Raw genomic sequence first — 20008 nt, 5'->3', positions numbered from 1 at the left:
GATTCAGTGACTGGGGTAATTGGGATGGGTGTGTCAGAGGCAATGCGATTGGCACAGGATAGAGCAAGGTTTAGGGCTGTTGTACATAGGGTTGCTATGAGTCGCAAACGACTCGACAGCACATAACAACAACAACAACAATAGTGGGTTGGTCAGGTGCAACATCTCTTAATAAAATATGCCACAGTGAATTAATGACATTAATACTTTATTTAATGAAATAATTTTTTTGTATATGGAAATAAAGTTACTCCCTAGTAGTCAATATTTTTTTTTAAAAAGTCAATTTTCTAATATGTAATAATCATGATCTTATTCACTGAGTATACCAAACCAACTTCAGGCTTTTATTACTAGTTAATGTTATCAATGTAAGTAATAATTATACTGATTTATAAAAAGATAGCTCCAAGTGCCACTAAAAGCAATTTGTTAACTTTAAAGGGTCCTTGCCTTCTATATTTTTAAAATATTTTTCTTTCTCTTCTTTACTATATTGTCGTTTGCTTCTTCTGAAAATACTTTTTAATATTCTGTGTGCTATAAAATATGTTACAATTAGCCTGAGTAACTAACAACCTTAGTCATAGCAAGAACCAAAAGTTCTTCTCTGCATAAAACTTTATTCTAGAATACCATTTCTGATTACTCAGAATCATGTTTTTACAGCTTTACTAAAGTATAATTTACACAAATGTACACCTGCTAAAAGAGAATTAATTTAAAAATAATAATGTATAAATGTCTAAGCATCACTATTCAGTTTCTACCACTCAAAGTTACCTTGAAACCATTTACAGGTTAGGTTATTCTGCTCTTATTCTTAGTCCTTACCAACATACTGACCTATGTTCTAGCTCCAAAAAAACCTACCTTTTCCATATATTTCATATAAACAGAATTATATAATCTGTTGCTTTTTGTATCTGATTTCTTTTACTTAACATGTTTTTGAGGTTCATTTTCACTGCAACATGTTTCTGTAATCTTTTTTCAACTGATGACTATAACACATCACATATTAGGGCTTATAACACATTTTGTTTCTCTATAAACAAGTTCACAGACATCTAAACTATATTCATAATCTGAATAATGAATACTGCTTTGTATGGACATGTATTTTCATTGCTCTTTGGTATTTCTAGGGATGAACATGTTTCCTTTCTAGTTCTCAGATATTTCAAAGAGGCAAGTTCCATAAAAGTGAAAACTTACTGTACATTATCCATTTAGTCAGCACAACCTCTTTAGACATCCCAACCTCTTGTGTTATCAACGGGAAGCAGTGTAGGAGAATTTGGAGATAAGACTGAGTAAACACCTACCTTATCCTAAATAAGCTGGCAAACTAATGAGGGATGTATGTGAATAAAGAAAGAAAGGAAACTTATTTTTGAGATACTCAGTTTCAGAAGCTGTTTACACTGCCAAATAACTCCTAATAAAGATCAAAGATGGCAAAAAATGTACAGCCTAATTCCCGCATTTTCTTTAGAAATATTAAGATAAAAGAGACAACAGACAAGGTTCATGCTTCAAAGAATGAAGAAAGGATGGTGAATAAAATCCGGAAATAAAAGGGAGCTGAAAGGGACACCCAGAGATTATTTTTTTCCCCAGAGATTATTTTTGATACACAGTACATATTATCATAAACCAGTGGTTGATGCCAAGTTCTTTAATTGGCAACCCTGTAAAACCCAGATAAAGAGTGTGCTTAAAGATGTCCTGACTTCGACCTAGACTTTTTAGACATTTGTTCTGAAGTGATTTTGAGACAAGGTAAAGTGACAGCCCCAAATAATAATTCCTACCTTTCTAACTACTCTCCCTTTATTCATCCTACCACTTTTTCACTGTCATTCACCCTGCCTAGTCCAATATACTTGCCCATCTGTCTTAAATGACACATCGTTACAATGGCTCCCCCCCACAACATACCTGCCTAGATACACAGAAGAAAACACACACCTACACTCACAGACCACAACTTGAATTCATGACTGTTGTTGTTATGTGCTGTCAAGTCACCTGCTACTCATAGTGACCCAATGTCCAACAGCCATAAACTCTGCTCTATCCTATGCCAATCTCACTATCTCTGACACACCTACCCCCATAACAATAGTGGGTTGGTCAGGTGCAACACCTCTTAATAAAATATGCCACAGTGAATTAACATAACATTCAGTCGCTGAGTCAATCCATCTCATAGTCTTCATGTTTTCTGACCATAAATTAATGACAATACTAGGTCCACAGCTAAGGCACTCAATTATGTTCCCCAAATGATTATTCCATCTCTTTTCTCCCTTAATCTTTATTACTTCTTCAACTTGACTCTCACAGCTGAACACTAACCTCAGCTTAGACTCATTTATACAACTACCTATTTAGTATTATCACTGGATTTCTAGTATCATGGGTAATGCACTCAACTACTAAGCACTAACCTCACAGCATCTCCATCCCAAACCTGTTTGTTCCTGTTTTTCCATATCAGCCACTTTTTGTGTTTGTTCACACCTAAAAACTCGAGATTTTATTTCTCGTGGTCTCATATATACCACACCCAATTCAATAGCGAACATAACAGACTTTGACTTAAAAAATATATTAATAATAGGAACATTTCTCACTTCTACCTTCCTAGCCCTGGTCACTATCAGCTCTCTTTGATGAATGCAAGTTTCCTAAATAGTCTCCTTGTTTTCACCTCTGTTGTCCTGCAAGCCATTCTCAATGCAGCAATGATGAAATTATTCACTTCATTCCTCTGCTGCTTCTCTCCAGTAGCATTTTAAATTACTCAGGTTAATCAATCAAAGTCTTTCCTGTGGTCTACAAAGTCTTGTTAGATCTGCTAAACCCATACAATCACTCTGGCCTCATCCCAAATTACTGTCCTCCTCAATCACTTTATTCCAGTTATACATGCCTACTTCCTGTTCTGTGAATATGCTAGGATTGCTTCCATCTTAGAGCTCTTGGAGCTACTGCTCCCTAAGCATGTTACCTCATTCTTTTGAATCTTTGAATCTGTGCCCTAGTGTTGCATTCTCACTAAATCCCTCTCTGATCACTTTATGCAAACTAGCATCTCCCCATGATCACTCTTATTCATTTATTCTACCTAGCTCTTTTTTTTCTAACTTTTCTTAATCTGTTATTATATGTTTGTTTCTTTGTCTATCTCTAACTTAGCAGAAAGTAAGCTGCACAGGAATAGGGGGACTTCATATGTTCCCTGCTTGTTGTCCTGTTCCAGAATAGTAACTGGCTCATAGAAGGAACTCCATATGTGCATTAAATAAATGGATGAGTAAGTGGAAAGTGGCATAGGAGCACATACATGCAGCTGTTTGTTGTTACGTGTCATCAAGTTGCTTGCAACTCAGAGAGACCCTAGGAACAACAGGTCTGACTCCTGCTCTATCTCGTGCCAACCTCATTGTCTCTGACCCATCCATCTACCCTCATTACCCTAGTCACTCAATCAATCCATCTCACTAAGGGTCTTCCTCTCCTGTGCTGTTCCTCCACCCTCCAAGCATGATGTCCCTCTCCAAAGACTGATTTCTCCTTGCAACATGCCCAAAGTATGTTAGATGGATCTTCAAAATCCTTGCCTCCAAGGAGCAGCCTGGCTTCACCTACTCTAGAACAAACCCGATTATTCTCCTAGCAGTCCATGGTATTCTCAATACTCTTCTCCAGCACCACAGCTAAAATGTATCAATTCTCCTTCTATCACCCCTAGTTACCATCCAGCTATGGTTTGGATCAGGTACACCTTAGTCTCTAAACTGAAAACACTGCTCTTCAGCACCCTGGAGCGGTCCCTGACAGCATACTTTCCCAATGCAATTCATCTTTTGATTTCCTGGCTGCTGGTACCTGTGTGGAGCCAAGCAATCTGAAGCTTTTAAACAATGTCAATCTCTTCACCACCAATCATGATGCTGTAAATTAGCTCGGTGGAAAGAATCTTTGTTTTCTTGATGTTGAAGATTCAATCCCTAAAGGCTACAATCCTTGACCTTCTGTAACAAGCACTTCATTCAGGTTCTCCTCAGTCTCAACAAGCAGAGTTCTGTCATGTGCATAACACAGACTGTTGATGGGTCTTCCTCCAACACTGATGCCACATTGCTCCTCACAGAGGAATCTGATGGATTCCTGGATGACCTTCTCAATCTCCTGGATGATCTGTTCTATATATAGATTGAAAACGTGTGGAGACAGGACACATTCCTGGCATACTCTCTTCCCAGTTTAGATCCACGCAGTATTTCCTTGCTCTGTTTTATACATGCAGTAGTTAACCTAATTCTAAAGGGTCAGGAAAAGAGTCCCTAAAATGGTCAAAACTAGTCCAATGAAACAATCTGGGATGGAGAGTCTATGCTAGTGAAAAACAGTATAAATAAAGATTCAAAAAAAAAAGTATACACAAAAGTCATAAAAAGAAAGTATTTTTGCAACAATGAATGAATGGAATTCCAAAATATCTGTAGATGTTCACTGAAATGAAAAATAAAACTAAATTTAAAAAAAAAGTATTTCACTTTAAAAAATACATTTTCCAAACAAACAAAAAAAACAAAACCAAGAAAAAAAATAAATTTTCCTTACACTCTTGATTCTGTATCAGTTAAAGTATAGAGTTGGTAAAAAAAGAAATAGAATACACCATTTTTTAAAGTAGCATAGAAGACTCTGCTGTATACTCTTTAGCCAAAGATTATTGCATATACATAAAATATTCTTAGCCAAGATGAAAGCTAGAAAGAAAAATAAAGATAAATATTCTGCAACATCTGTTGTTTATGGCAATGTAGCTTCTTGGCTATATTTTATTTTAGATACTAGCAAATGTTTTTGATCTGACAAAAGGCAGACCTGGATTTTCCAGGAAGAAACAATAAGGCATCAGGCTAAAAGTGGTTATGGTCAAAGAAACAAAAGTTATAAGCCAGGAGGTAATCAGGGACTAGTAGTGTTATAGCACTGGCCTGTCCATCTGATCTGCTGTACAGAGGTTAACTCGTGGTTGCTGTGATGCTAAACACTATGACACTGATGTGTCAAATGTGATAATGATTACCCATGGTGGAAAGTGTTTGGTGGAACTCCCTGATTAAAACAAGCTGGGAAGCAGTAATGGCATCCACTTCCGAAACAGCTTGCCTCTGGAAACGCTATGAACTTGGAGAAACGATGAAAGTTATACAAGTGTTAAGGTCTTTCGTTCATAGGGTTATTATGAGTTATCTATAACTCGACAGCACTTAACAACAAAATATTCTTTGCTACTGTGAGGGGCATTATAAACTCACAACTGAAAGATAGTAAAAGCTAAAGACAAGCAATAACTTCAAAGAATGCAAAGAAAACAGAAAAATTATTGTAAGTGCATACGTTGTTATCTCAAGAGCTATGCTATGAAACCCAAGAATAATGCTCTTTAGCAATCTCATTTCCAGGAAAGTAGAAGGAATCCTTAAGCTAAAGACGTTATCATTGTGTTGTTATCATTGTTAGGTGCCATTAAGAGGAATATGACTAATAGCAACCCTATGAACAACTAGCCTGTACCCTGTTGTATCCTGGGCCATCCTCTCAATCTCTGATATACTTAAGCATTGTTGCAGTCACTGAGTCAATCCACCTAACTGTGGGTCTTCCTCTGTCATTGTCCACCTTTCCAAACATGCTATCCCTTTCCAAGGAATGACCTGTCAAAGTAACATGCCTGAAATATGTGAGCCAAAGTGTATATAGTTCACTTTGATAAGAATATATAGTGCCTAAGATTCACAAAATGTTCTTGAAATACCAGGTAGTTATATAAAGGAAGAAAAAGAAAAATTTAAATATATTAAAAGTAAGCTGTGATATGATTTTAAGCAACTGATAGAATTTCAGGAAAAAAAAATCATTTCATTTTGATGCTAAGTATACTATCCTTCATATATACTTACATTCTTATACTTATCCAAAGTATAACAATAAAGTAAAGCAATATATATCTACTACTCAGGTCTCTAATAGTTTCTAATTTTTACAATCAGGACATAATTCAAATTCTAAACACTTTATAATTTCAAAATCAAAAGAAAGCATCAATAAGTTTGATGACATAAGAATAAAAGTATAAAACGTAAGTATAAAAGGGTATAAAATATTATTTAAAGCTTAAAAAAGTACTAGTCAAGTATCAAAAAGATTAACAAAAAACTGCCAAACACTAGAAAGATGGAAAAAGGATAGTGGCAAGTAATTGAGGAAACCAAATCCTCATCTAGTGTACGAAGATTTCACAGACATGGTCTAAAGTTGGTAAATGAAGATATAAAAGAATAAACTGTTACAGAGGCTGAGTCAATTTTGACTCATATATTATTAGAGTAGGGTTTCCAAAGGATAACTCTCCAAGTTTTTCTTCTAAAGTGCCTAGTAGGCAAGCATGTTAATAATTTGTTCCACCCAAAAACCTTCCAGAAGTAAAAACAGAGGTAGTATTCACTCTCTGGGAATATATCTAAGTGAGGAAAGAGTAGCTAGCATTCAAGAGACTCATTTTTCATCGTCAATGCTTATAAGTAATGACTTTTTCTTTTTATCTTTATTCCTATGATTTTTAAAGAAATTAAAACCAGTTTCAGTACATTGCTGGTACAAATGTAACTCTCTGCCAATCTTCAAACTATTTTAATACTTTTTCAAGAGAATTCCTGGTAACAAAGTGTTTCAGTGCTCAGCTGCTAACCATATTGTGGGTGGTTCTAAACCACCAACTGCTCCCCAGGAGAAAAGAGTGACACTTACAAAGAAGTTCTACTTAATAAAGCAATTCTAAATTAGTCAAAAGCAATCAATGACAATTAGTTTGAGGTCAGTTTATCTCATAAAACTGCCTGTTTGTGGGCTGGGTGCACAACTCCTTAGTCCCTAGGAGACCCCTAAATAAATAATCATGATGATATTTTCATATTCCTTATAATTAGTATGAAAACATGATTTCTAAATTATTTTGATAATGGCCTGAGTCCTAGTTGTGGTGGTAACGTTACATGCTGTCAAAGCAAGTATGACTAATAGAGACCCTATAAACAACAGAACTAAACCCCATCTGATCCTGTGCCATCATCACAATCTGTGACATACTCAAATTCATTGGTCAAACTCAAATTCATCTGGCTGAGGGTCTTCCTCTCTTTTGTTGTTCTTCCACCTTTCCATGCATGATTTCACTCTCTAAGGAATAGCCTCTCCAAACAATATGCCCAAAGTATGTGAGATGAAGCTTTATCATCTCTGCCTCCAAGGAACATTCTGCCTGCATCTTCTCCAAGATATATATATATCTGTTTGTTCTTTTGGCAGTCTATGGAATATTCAATACTCTTCTCCAACACAAAGGTTCAAAAGCATCAATTATTATTCTGTCATCCTTATTCACTGTCCAGCTCTCAGATGCACAACAAAGTAACTGAAAAGAACATGGAATGCATCAGGCACATCTATGTCCTCAAACTGAAATCACTGTTTCTGAATAAACTGGTGAATTCCTTAACTGCAAACTTTCCCAGTGCAATACATCTCCTGATGTTCTGACTGCCAGTACCAGGGTATTAACTGTGAATCTAAGAAGTCGATGACAGTTTAAATCATTTCTTCATCTATCATGAAGTTGCCTATTGGTCCAGCAGTGAGAATTTTTGTTTTCTTGACATTTGAGATAGAATCCACATTGAATGCTGCAGTGATTGATCTTCTACAACAAGCCCTTCAAGTCTGCTTAACTTTCAGTAAGTAAGATTATATCATCTGCATAACGTCTTGGTCTAGAATCCTTACAACATCTGTGTGGCATTTTACTATCAATTTCATTATTCTTAGGATGTTCAAGAACTAACACATTACACATAAGATAATTTGTACCAACTTCCCATTAATTTGAAATTAAACTTTCCACAGACACATGTAACAGATGCTGCTCTTTTTTCTTAAATATAAACTATATTTCAGATGTAAACAGAGTATAGGAAGAATGAAGAAATTTAAGTTAAAAAATTAGTTCAGGGGGAGAATTCAGTACTAAGTTTAAAATATACACTGAACATTTTCAAGGGGGAGAATTCAGTACTAAGTTTAAAATATACACTGAACATTTTCAAGGGGGAGAATTCAGTACTAAGTTTAAAATATACACTGAACATTTTCAATATATGATAGTTTGTTGTTGTTGCTGTTAGGTGTCATCAACTCAACGATGATGTACAGCCACTCAAAGAATAACAGATTTGAACCTCTCCCTATCTTACACTATCCTGATCATCTCTGATATGTTCAAGTTCACTATTACAATCTCTGTGCTAATCCATCTTGCTAAGGGTCTTTCTCTCGTTTTCTGACCTTCCACGCTATCATATACTGCTTAATTAATTCTTTTTTTTAATAATTTTTTTTTTAAAGAGGTTTTGGATTTCCATTCATTCATTGCCGCAGTTTTCTCCCTTCCCACACCTCCCCACCAGCTCGCTTCCCCCTCTGAAAAAAGAAAAAAAATTTCTTCATTAGTATACAATTCCCATGCCCCTTCCCCCACCCCCCACCCCAGAGTACACTTCTCTATGTAACCTTAATTCTGGATTCCTGTGCTAACCTTAATACTCAATATTCTGGAAAAACAAGATATATTTAATGGTCATTTAGGAGAATAACAGATTTCCCTTTATATGTTCACAAAAAACTTAGGAGAAATTGTAATCTATGTTGTTGTTGTTGTTATGTGCCGTCGAGTCGTTTCCGACTCATAGCGACCCTATGCACAACAGCCCTAAACCCTGCTCTATCCTGCGCCAACCGCACCGCCTCTGATACACCCATCCCGATTACCCCAGTCACCGAATCAATCCATCTCATAGGAGGTCTTCCCCTCCTGCACTGTCCCTCCACCCTCCCAAGCATGATGTCCCTCTCCAAGGACCCGTCCCTCCTGGCAACATGTCCAAAGTATGTCAGACGAAGCCCCAGAATCCTTGCCTCCAAGGAGTAGCTTGGTTTAATCCTCTCCAAGATGAATCTGTTTGTTTTCCTGGCAGTCCATGGTACATTCAGTACCCTTCTCCAGTACCAAAGCTCAAAAGCATCCACTCTCCTGTCCTCCCTAGTCATTGTCCAGAACAGTATCATGTTCAATGAGACAACTTCTCAGTTCAGAAATGCTCTACTTGATCTGAAATTAAATGAAACAATGTACTAAAACAAAGAGCCTAGCACATATAAGACACTCAATACAATGCACATCCAAAATCTTCTCCAAGAGGGTAAAAAGGTAAGCCAGATTGGGAAAAAATATTTTGTAATGACATGTCAGACAAGGGATCTATATCTAAAATTTACAAAATACTAGGGCACCACAACTGATAAAAGTAAATAACCCAATTTAAAAATGGACACAGGATATGAACAGACACTTCACCAAAGAAGACATTAAGATATGCTTACATGAAATGTTCAAAATCCCTAGCTCTAAGAAAGATGCAAATCAAAACAACTATGAAATAACGTCTTACCCCAGTAAGAATAGCAAAAATTAACAGAACAACAAACATAAAATGCTGGTGAGGCTGTGGATAAACTGGAACTCTTATTCACTGTTGGTGGAAGTGTAAAATGGTGCAGTATGGCACTTTCTCAAAAAGTTGCAAACAGAAATAGCATTTGACCCAGCAATTCCAGTACTGGGGATATACCCCAAAGAGACAATAACTGCCACTCAAGCAGATATATGCACACCCATGTTTATTGCAGCTTTGTTCACAATAGCAAAGAGTTGGAAACAACCTAAATGTCCATCAACAAACGAATGGATAGAGAATTTCTGGTATATTCATACAATGGAATACTACACTGCATTGAAAAACAAAGGAACTTATGCAATATTATTCAAAATGGGTGACCCTGGAGGACATTATGCTGAGTGAAATATCTCAGCCACAAAAGGACAAATATTGCATAGGGCCATTGTTGTAAAATGGGAATGGCATCAAGGTTGGGGGGAGACTGAGAAAGATGGGATAAATAATGTATACTGCATTGAAACAGATGAGAAAGAGAACTGTTTAAAAGGAATATATGATTAGGTATTGTTGTCATGACATGAGTCCAGAATGAAAGCTGCACAATGGAGTGGACTTTGGGGGAAGGATTGTATAATAATGAAAGAATTTTTTCAAAGAGAAGAGCAAATTAGGCAGAGAGGTGGACAGGGAAAAAAGTGTAACAATGAATGAATGAAAACCCTAAGTCTGTAAACTATAATTAAAAATAATTTTAAAAAGAAAAAAAGGGGGAGGGGGAAAATAGTACAGAGAACTCCATGAGAGAAGATGAAGAGTCTCCTCTCATTGCTATTTACAGTCTTGGAAAACTGACAGAACAGTCACAACTGACTCAACAACAGTTAAGAAGATGACAAACCTGGTATGATTTTATATTATCTTACCAACCTACTTTGTAGTATATTAAACATTTAGTTTAATATCATGGCCAGGGGAAGGGGAAAAACACCATTCTTAGGTCCTACACTTTCCCTAACTCTGGATTTGGGGTACACAAGTTTTTAACAAAACAATAGAAATTATTCAGCAGTGTCTAACATTATCATTGTCAAATCCTAAACCAATTCTGCTGCCAGCAGTGTCTGTCTTTTTGTTATATTGAGCATCCAAGTACTCAAAGCCTCAAAGGCAACTAAATGTTTAACAGTACAGGACTAGGGGCAGTTCGCTACTAAAGAAACAATCAGGAATCTATTCACTCAGTTTTATTCAAGTTCTTTGAAAAAGGACAGTTTTTATTTGTAAAATGAGATTAGGTGGTTTATAAGGATCTGTTTTAGAAACTACAAAAAATGCTTTGTTATTTTCACTGGAAACATTCTTTCTTTTTATGAGTGGGCTTTCTGAAACAGGAGAAAAAATAGTGCTTCTAAGACATGAATGAAAATGGAAATCAGCTCTAACTAGTAACTCTCTCCCTGAAATGAAGTAAAGTAACACTTTGTAGCTTATATTTAAACAACAATCCAAAGACCAGATGCACTGTCATTGTTAGTTCTAAACCTCAATAAGTATATTTTTGGAGTTCAAACAATAACACTAAAATTCCACTCACTTATTATTTCCTATCTGTAATTAGCTAGGAATCTCTCGCCAAATTTTAGCAAGACTACATAAAAACTAAGACTATAAGAATCCACAAACCTCCAGTATACAATACTCTGGCAAGTGAACAAATAAAAACAATAAAAACCACAGAATGGCATTACACAGAAGAGTTGCAAACACTATGTGACAAAATTTAACATACCACCTCAGGAAAAGGTTTGAGGCCTTGAACACTAATGAACGAAGACCAACTGAGTTGTGGAAGGATGTCAAAATTATCATCCAGGAAAAGTGTAAATGGTCATTAAAAAGACAGAAGAGGAAAAAAAGACCAAAATGGATGTCAGAAAAAACTCTGAATATTGCACTGGAGTGCAGAGAAGCCAAAGCACAAGGAAGAATTCAAGATACTAAAGAGCTGAATAGAAGAATCCAAAAGGCAGCATGGGATGACAAAGGAAAATATTAAAATGAAATGTGCAAGGAGCTGGAGTCAGAAAACCAAAAGGGCCAAACTCGCTGAGCACTTAAGCTCAAGGAACTGAAGAACAAATTCAAACCTTGAGTTGCTATAATCAAGGATGCTTCTGGCAGAATATTATATGATCCAGAAGTATTAAAAGAAGATGAAAAGAATATACTGAGTCACTGTATCATAAGAAATTGGCAGACACAGAAGAATTTAATGAAATAACATAAGAACAAGAGTCTATGGTGATGAAGGAAGAAGTTCAGGCTGCTTTGAAGGAAATAGCGAAAAATAAGGCCCCAGGAATAGATGGTATACCAATTGACTTATTTCAGCTAACAGATACTGCCCTGGATGTGCTCACAAAGTTGTGTCAAGAAATCTGGAGAACAACCACTTGGTCAACTGACGGGAAGAGATTTATATGTGTTCCCATTCCAAAGAAGGGTGAACCAAAAGAGTGTGGAAATAATAGAGCAATATCATAGATTCCACATGCAAGCAAGATTCTATTGAAGATTATAAAAAAATGACTGGAACAGCCCATCAACAGAGCACGGCCAGAAGTCCAGGCTGAGTTTAGAAGGGGTCATGGTACCAGGGATACTGTAGCTAATGTTAGATGGATCTTGGCTGAAAGCAGGGAATACTGGAGGAATGTATATCTGTGTTTCATTGATTATGCAAAGCTGTTTGACTATGTGGATCATAACAAACTTGGCTGACTCTGAGAAGAATGGGAATCCCAGAACACTTGATCATGCTACTGAGAAACCTATACTTGGATCAAAAGGCAGTCGTCAGAACAGAGCAAGGAAACACTGCATAGTTCAAAATTGGGAATGGTGTATGACAAGGATGTGTCCTGTCTCCATAACTTTTCAACCTGTAGGCAGAATAGATTATCCGAGAGGCTGGGCTCTATGAGGAGAAGTGTGGTGTCAGGATTGGTGGAAGATCTATCAACAATCTGTGTTATGCAGATGACACAACCCTGCTTGCTGAAACTGAAGAAGACCTGAAACACTTGCTGCAGAGGGTCAAGGACTGCAGCCTTCAATATGGATTGAAGCTCAATGTCAAGAAAACAAAGAGTCTCACCACTGGACCAACTGGCAGCATCAGGATGGATGGTGAAGAGATCAAGATTGTTAACAACTTTAGTCTGCTTGGCTCCATGGTCAACACTCTTGACACCAGCAGCCAGGAAATTAAAAGGCGCATTGCCATGGGAAAGTCTGCTGTTAGGGACCTCTCCAAAGTACTGAAGAGCAATCGTGTCACTCTGGAGACTAAGATGCGTCTGATACAGGCCATGGTCTTTGTAATCACTTGTTATGCCTCAGAGAGTTGGACAATGACTAGGAAGGATAGAAGGAGAATTGATGCCTTTGAGCTGTGGTGCTGGAGAAGAGTATTGATTGAGTGTACTATCGACTGCTAAGAAAACAAACAGATTCATCCAGGAGAGGGTTAAACCAGGCTGCTCCTTGGAGGCAAGGATTCTGAGGCTTCATCTGACATACTTTGGCCATTTTGTAAGGAGGGACGGGTCCCTGGAGAGGGACATCATGCATGGGAGGGTGTAGGGACAGTGCAGGAGGGGAAGGCTCTCTATGAGCTGGATTGATTCAGTGACTGGAGTAATTGGGATGCGTATGTCGGAGACAGTGAGAATGGCGCAGGACAGAGCAGAGTTTAGGGCTGTTCTACATAGGGTCACTATGAGTCGCAAGCAACTCGACGGCACATAACAACAGCAACAACAACTCACTGTCATCAAGTCAGAACTGATTCATAAGTGATCTTCCAGTGGGTTTTTAGAGGCTGTAAATTTGCACAAGAGGAGACTACTTATTTTTGTCCTATAGAGCAACTGATGGATTTGAACCATTTGCCTTTGAGCAGAAATACAACTTTATGTATACACTAAGCCAACAGAGTTCCAAATGACAAAATTTAACTTTTAGAAACAAAACAATCAGAGCAACTTCTGCAAGTAGTGATAACAATGAACACTACAAATTTGGTAATATAAACTATCATTCAGCAATTCTTCTATTAGGAATATACCCGTGAGAAATGAAATAAATATCCAAGAAAAAACGTACACATAAATGTTTACAGCAGCTTTATTCAAAATAGGTAAAATCATAGTTGCTATTAAGTGCTGACTCATACTGAACCCTGTGTGCAACAAAACAAAACACTACAGTTAAAAACTACTGGTAAGGTATTATGTTAATCCATCTTATTAAGGGTCTTCCTCTCCTTTGCTGACCTTGTACCTGTCAAAACACAATATCCTTTTCTAGCTCTTTCCTGATAACACACTCTCTAAGTCTGTGAGATGAAGTCTCATTATCCATACTTATAAACAGCACTCTGGTTGCATTTCTTCCAAAGCAATCCAATCACATAATGAATAGATAAATAAAATGGCATATATTTATAAAGAAAAACAAAATCCACCACTCCATTTGCTGTCGACTCTTATTCTAGCCTGTGGCAACCTACCATGTTTTAGAACAGAGCCCAGGACTTCTGAGGCACCTGTAGGTGGTGCCTCAACCCTCAGTTAGTAAACTAATCTTGAAGGTTGGTTAGCCAACCTTCAGCTACTAAACATTTCAGCATTTAACTGTTCCTGCCTCCCTGAAATTCCAAGTATATCTATATTAAAATACCTTTTGGCACTAAATAGAAATGAACTAGTGATACAAGTTATAATTTGCATGAACCTTAAAAACATTCTTTTAAAAATAATAAAAGAAGAAAAAAATTGAAATTTAATATACAACCACAAAGCAAAGAAGCTGGTTGCAAAGACCACATATTATATTATTCCATTTTTATCAAATCTCCAGAATAGTAAAATCTATGAAGATAGAAAACAGACTAACATTTACCCAGCATTATAGTTTTGAGGAAAAATGAAGAGTAATTGCTATTGGGTAAAGAGTTTCTGTGGTGATAAAAATGTTATAAAATTGACTATGGTATTGTTTGCATAACTGTGAACAAAAGTAAAAAGACCATAATGTACATTTTTTTTCTTTTTTGGTGGCAGATGTTTTGGCCTTCAAAGTTCTCATTTGAGTATTTGCTACTACCATCAAGAGCTGCACCTACAGCAGTTCCACTTAGCTTGGCCCTTGCCTGCAAATTCACTGCAGCAAGCCCTCCCAGCTGTCACAGTGTAGTATCTGTGCTGAGGGAAGGGCTGGAAGGATGAGCCCCCCCTGTAATGTGTATTTTAAATGAGTGAACTGTATAGTAAGATTGATATTTCAATAAAGCCAATACTGAGTTTTGTATTGCTAAAATTGAAAAGGGAAGTAAAATTATAAAAATAGCATCCATCCTATTGGCTCTTCAATAAAAAAAATGTTACTACTATAAAACAGTCACTACATTTCTTCCTAATTTTCCAAAAAGAAATTATATTCAAATGTTATTTTCACTTGTAAACTTACAAACACACAAAATTAAACTCATTAGATGATGATGTTAGTAGATGTTATCTATAAGCTTATATCAGAGATTTTCACAGGGTCTCTATGATGCATAGTCAACGCAATGCCACATAACAGCAGAAAGGGAAATAAAATTTGATGCATTTTTTTAAAAAGTCTCTCCCACTTAGAATACATAATCTCTCAGATATGAAAAGGTTAATGCATGGAAAAACTAGAGGAGGAGGGTATTCTCCATACATATAACACTGTTTTTAATTATGTGCCTTTTCTGAATCTCACACTGGAAACTAATAGTTAGCCCTTAATAACATTATAACAACATTATAAAACATAATGTTCTATGAAACAAAGACCTCTTACTAACCTTTTAAAATATTTTTTAAAAGGACTTCATTAGACTTATTTTTTCATTAGTTCTGACAGAGTCTTTCTCATACATTATTCTTTAGTAAAAGTTATATACAAGGCTAAATATAAACAGTGAACATACATAATTTGAGAAAAATAAAAAGATAACAATTTACTTTTTAAAAGATGACTTAGATCCCTATTTTTAAACTACAGTCGCCAAAAAAGCAAAAGAGATGGCAAAGATTGTGAAATGGGACTATCAAAAAAAAAATAAGATCAAAGTAAAAAAGATATGCAGAAAGATTCCAAGTGAACAAAATTTGTATGAAAATGCTTTCTTTGGGAAATTAAAAAGACCTCTAATTTTCTCAGGTTAGTTATTCACATAAGTTATTATAGAAACTACCAAAGTATACACTTCCATGGTAAAAAAAGACTCAGAATGTGAATACATTTCAATACAATAAGAAAATTTCCCACATGAGAAAATATTATGGGGACAATAAAGATTCAATCACTAGCCTCTTATTGCATGTTTTCAGAATTTTCCAATTATTAGCACTCAAGAAACAAATAACATTTTAAAACTAATCAAAGATACTAATAAAAATAGTAATAGTTCTATGAAGGCATTTATGACTCTTGTTGTTAAGTGCCATAGAGTCGCAGACAACCCTGAGCGACCGTGTGAACATTAAGTCCTGAACACAAAAATAAAAATTCCAAGTATACATGTAAACATATATACGATGTGCTAATTAATACATATTTATATCTGATATATATCCTTTATATGTATATAAATAAATATATATACCTATATAAAACTGAACATTCACATTGAGACAGGCTAGGAAGAAGGATTGGCCATCCACTTCTGAAATAGCAGGCCTATATATTTTTAAACTCTATTACAACTTGGAAGAGATAAGTATATAAAAACTCATCATCTTAAATTTTCCATAATAAAATAGCAACAATCATTTTCTTCAGTAATGATGCAAGATTTTGTCTTTAAAAGTTATTACTCCATGTATGTAAGTCACATTTCAAAATCTAAAGAATTAGACAAATAAGAATTATTAAAAATGCTATAGTGACCAACTTTTCCCTACAAATTGCTAAAACAAAAATTCTGTTTAGATTACTTACATTGTTGTTCCGAGTTTCTACCGCAGGGAATTTTCTAACTATGAATTTCACAGCAGATTCCAGGTTTTTGTCAATAAGATAGGATGGTTTTGCCTTGGGGTCTCCACAAGCCTATAATAAAACAATAAAAAAGTGAAATGCCTCTTTTTTCTAAAACCAAGTAATAAAAGCTAATCTGTAATCAGAAATTAGAAATATTTACTGTTTTTTAGTGAGCAGGTGATAAAATGAATAGGCAAAGTGCAGGGATTGTCACAGCTGAAATATGCAATGGGAGACAGTACAGAGATGTTCCTCTACTGAAAAAAAATGTATGGAAAGTTTCAAAGCAGTTAGCGCAGAACAGCAGTGAGGGGGAAAGCTCAAACCTAAAAGAAAAAAAAAAGAAAGAAAAAAAATTCTTGGTCTGAGGTAGCACTGTATTCACTTGAGGCTAATAAAATATTACAAAATTAAATATTTAGTAAGGTACTAGACATGTTTCTTTCTAAGTGTTGCAAAATAAAAATTATGTTTTAAGTGTTTTTCTCCAAAATGCTGTCCTCATTCACATTAAACACTGTATTACAAGAGTCCTAGTTCAAAAGAACTGGAAGCTGCTAAAGTGTGTTGCCTGTTCCTCTGAACATCTCTTTTCTCTCATACCAGCAGCACTTCAAACAATGAATCTACATCTGTTCTACATCTCATAAGCACAACAAATGGAAATATTTATGTTTATACCACCATCAGTAGTATAGCATTTTCTGTAGTAAACAGTAACACTGTCCAAATGTATTTGATAGAAAGGACTTTTCTCATTTGAACTATCAGTAATACAGAAAATAATCTTAATATTCACTGTTTCAGAACATGATAATTATCTGTTTGCTATTAAGATGTTATTTCTTGGGGAATTATTAAATTGCAACATTCCTATTTAATTTTTCATTGCATTTTTAAAAGGTTTTGTCCTTTGAATAGTTGTCTGCCATGTGTGAGGAAATACAGTATTACAATTTAATGTCTCTTTATTGATTTCTATGGCTATGTTGTGGATTGCAGAGAGAGAAGTTATGAAACATGAAACTGATCTGAAAGCGGGCAAGCGGGCAGAGGGAAGGTGAAAAGCTTTGCAAACCTTCCAAACTTGTCCTTGCTGGGGAAGCATTGTAATAAAAAGAGAGAAAATTACGTGTAAACAATGATTGTCAAACTATGACATGCGTTTCAGTAGAGAATTTATGTACTGCAGACTATGAACAACAAAACAAGATTAGAACTATATGATGCTACAATTTTAAAGTAGCAAATTTTAGTATACAATAGATTATTAGAGGTTATATTATTCATATATATATATTTAAATACTACTGTGTAAGTATTCAACCATGTCAGGTTCTTTTGTGCTTTTTCTAAGTCAACTTACAGCAATACTAGGAGAGAAAAAAAAGAAAAAAATGAAGACTACATGCATCTATAAAGACAGGAGCAAAACCATCAGTGAAATTTTACATACCTTAAAAACATACGGTAGCCAAGAATAAAAATAAAGTGTTATTGGAGGACTTTTACACTTTAGCTTAAATTGAAGATTTTTTTTAAAAAAAAATCAATGAACTTTAAAAAAAGAATAGCAAAGCCAAAGTATAAAAGCAAATGCAAACATTCCTCTATTTTCCAAAGGGTTAGGAATGAACTAAGAATTAATTCTCTTCTCAAACATGATTAAATCAAAGCAATTTTAAGAAACTGAAAACACCATTTTTAAATTGACATATTACTACTATGTAAATTTCATCATATATATTTAACTTGTGCTGAATAGATTATCATTTCTTTAAAACACCATTTCTCATCTGTTAACTTTATAATCAGTCTAGCTTCGTTCTAGAAAAGTATTAAATACTAAGTAAGAAATTACTAGGAATTACATAACCAAGAATTTTCCCAAACAGAAATATCTAGAAATTATCATTTCCTTATATCAATATATAGCAAAATGAAATTTCATACATGTACCTGAGATAGCACAAAATCCTAAAGTGATTTCAAATCATTTTTTTCAAGGATATATATTCCTTCATATTTCTAATTTTTTTAAATTTCAATTATTTATTCAAACTTACTAGTAACAATCAAATAATGAAAATGATAAGACTACCATACTCATTTCCCACAATCACAAATTTCACTGTGTAAAAAATTAAATCAAGTAACTAGTGAAATTATATAAAAAATGCAGAGTTCTTCCTTCTCACATTGAAAATATTAGAACAGAACTCCATCTTAACAAAAAAAATGGTTACAAAATTTCTCCTTGGAATTGGTTTACCTTTCTCTACAGTTCAGTGGGCATTACCTATACATATTACACTATAAGACAACATGCCATAAGAGCCTGTGCTAAGACTGTCCAGGTTTCAATCTTCACCACTTCCTAGGCCTGGGTCTTTGAATATATTTTATAAAATCTGCAAGCCTCAGTTTCTGTATTTGGAAAATGGGGAAATCCATACTTACCTCATAGGGCTATTATAAAGATTAGAAGCGAGATAATCCATGTAGAGTATCTAGCAAAATGACTGTTACATAAGTATCCTAAAAATATTGGCTGTCATTAATATAATCTATAATTATTACGGTAATTAATTATAATTACCCAAGTAAAATTCTCACATGGTAGTGATCATAGAGGCAAATAAATCAATGTCATGGTATATCCCACTGCCACTGAGGCTATTACAATTCATAGCAACCCTTCATTGGGTTTCAGGAGCTGTAAAGCTTTATGGTAGGAAACTATCTTTCTCCCATGGAACAGTTGGTAGATTTGAACCACTAACCTTTTGGTTAGCAGCGCAACACATTATGCACTATGTCACCAGGGTTCCTTTATCACAGTATAAGTTGTTGTGTATTGTCAAGTCAGAATCAACTCATAGCTGACCTTCTCATGAGTTTTCAGAGGCAGTAAATCACATGGGAGGAAACTGTCCATCTTTCTTCCATCAAGTAGCTGGTGGACTGGCAGTGTCTTTACCACTAGTTCACCAGAGCTCCCTATCATAACATATAGGAACTAGTAATATTATATTAGAGTTATAATTCTCTCTCCATCACATATTTCCTTCACTCATCTAAAGTCTGAACATACTAAATTTATTGTATTTTTAGAAATAATTTAGCCCACTGGTTACCAAACGAGCTCAAGACAAGCTGTCCATTTTAAATACTAAAATTCTAGTCTATCATTTCCTAGTTGTACAACCTTGATCAAGCAAATTTACTCGCCTGTGCATGTTTTCTCATCTGTTAAAAAAAGGAGGTAATTATAACCTACCCTAAAAATTATTTATGCAAAGAGAGAGAGAGAGAGAGAGAGAGAGAGAGAG

General features: G+C 35.3%; 1 protein-coding gene across 2 annotated transcripts in view; it reads right to left on the bottom strand.

The window, feature by feature from the left end:
- NCKAP1 (NCK-associated protein 1) overlaps positions 1-20008 on the bottom strand; it is a 145306-nt gene that overhangs the window by 112365 nt on the left and 12933 nt on the right. The window contains exons 2-3 of one of the 2 annotated variants that reach the window (XM_006878778.1): positions 17755-17772; positions 16635-16745 (exon numbers count right to left, since the gene is read on the bottom strand). In XM_006878778.1, coding sequence (XP_006878840.1) covers positions 16635-16745; positions 17755-17772 — 129 coding nt within the window. The remainder of the gene's footprint in view (positions 1-16634; positions 16746-17754; positions 17773-20008) is intronic. The other variant, XM_006878777.1, reaches the window with a different exon arrangement.

This window comes from Elephantulus edwardii, unplaced genomic scaffold, assembly GCF_000299155.1.
Source record: "Elephantulus edwardii isolate Elephantulus edwardi_28Jun2011 unplaced genomic scaffold, EleEdw1.0 scaffold00001, whole genome shotgun sequence".
NCBI lineage: Eukaryota > Metazoa > Chordata > Mammalia > Macroscelidea > Macroscelididae > Elephantulus > Elephantulus edwardii.
The sequence above is the reverse complement of the archived record's forward strand: the minus strand, read 5'-3'. Positions and strand labels throughout refer to the sequence as shown.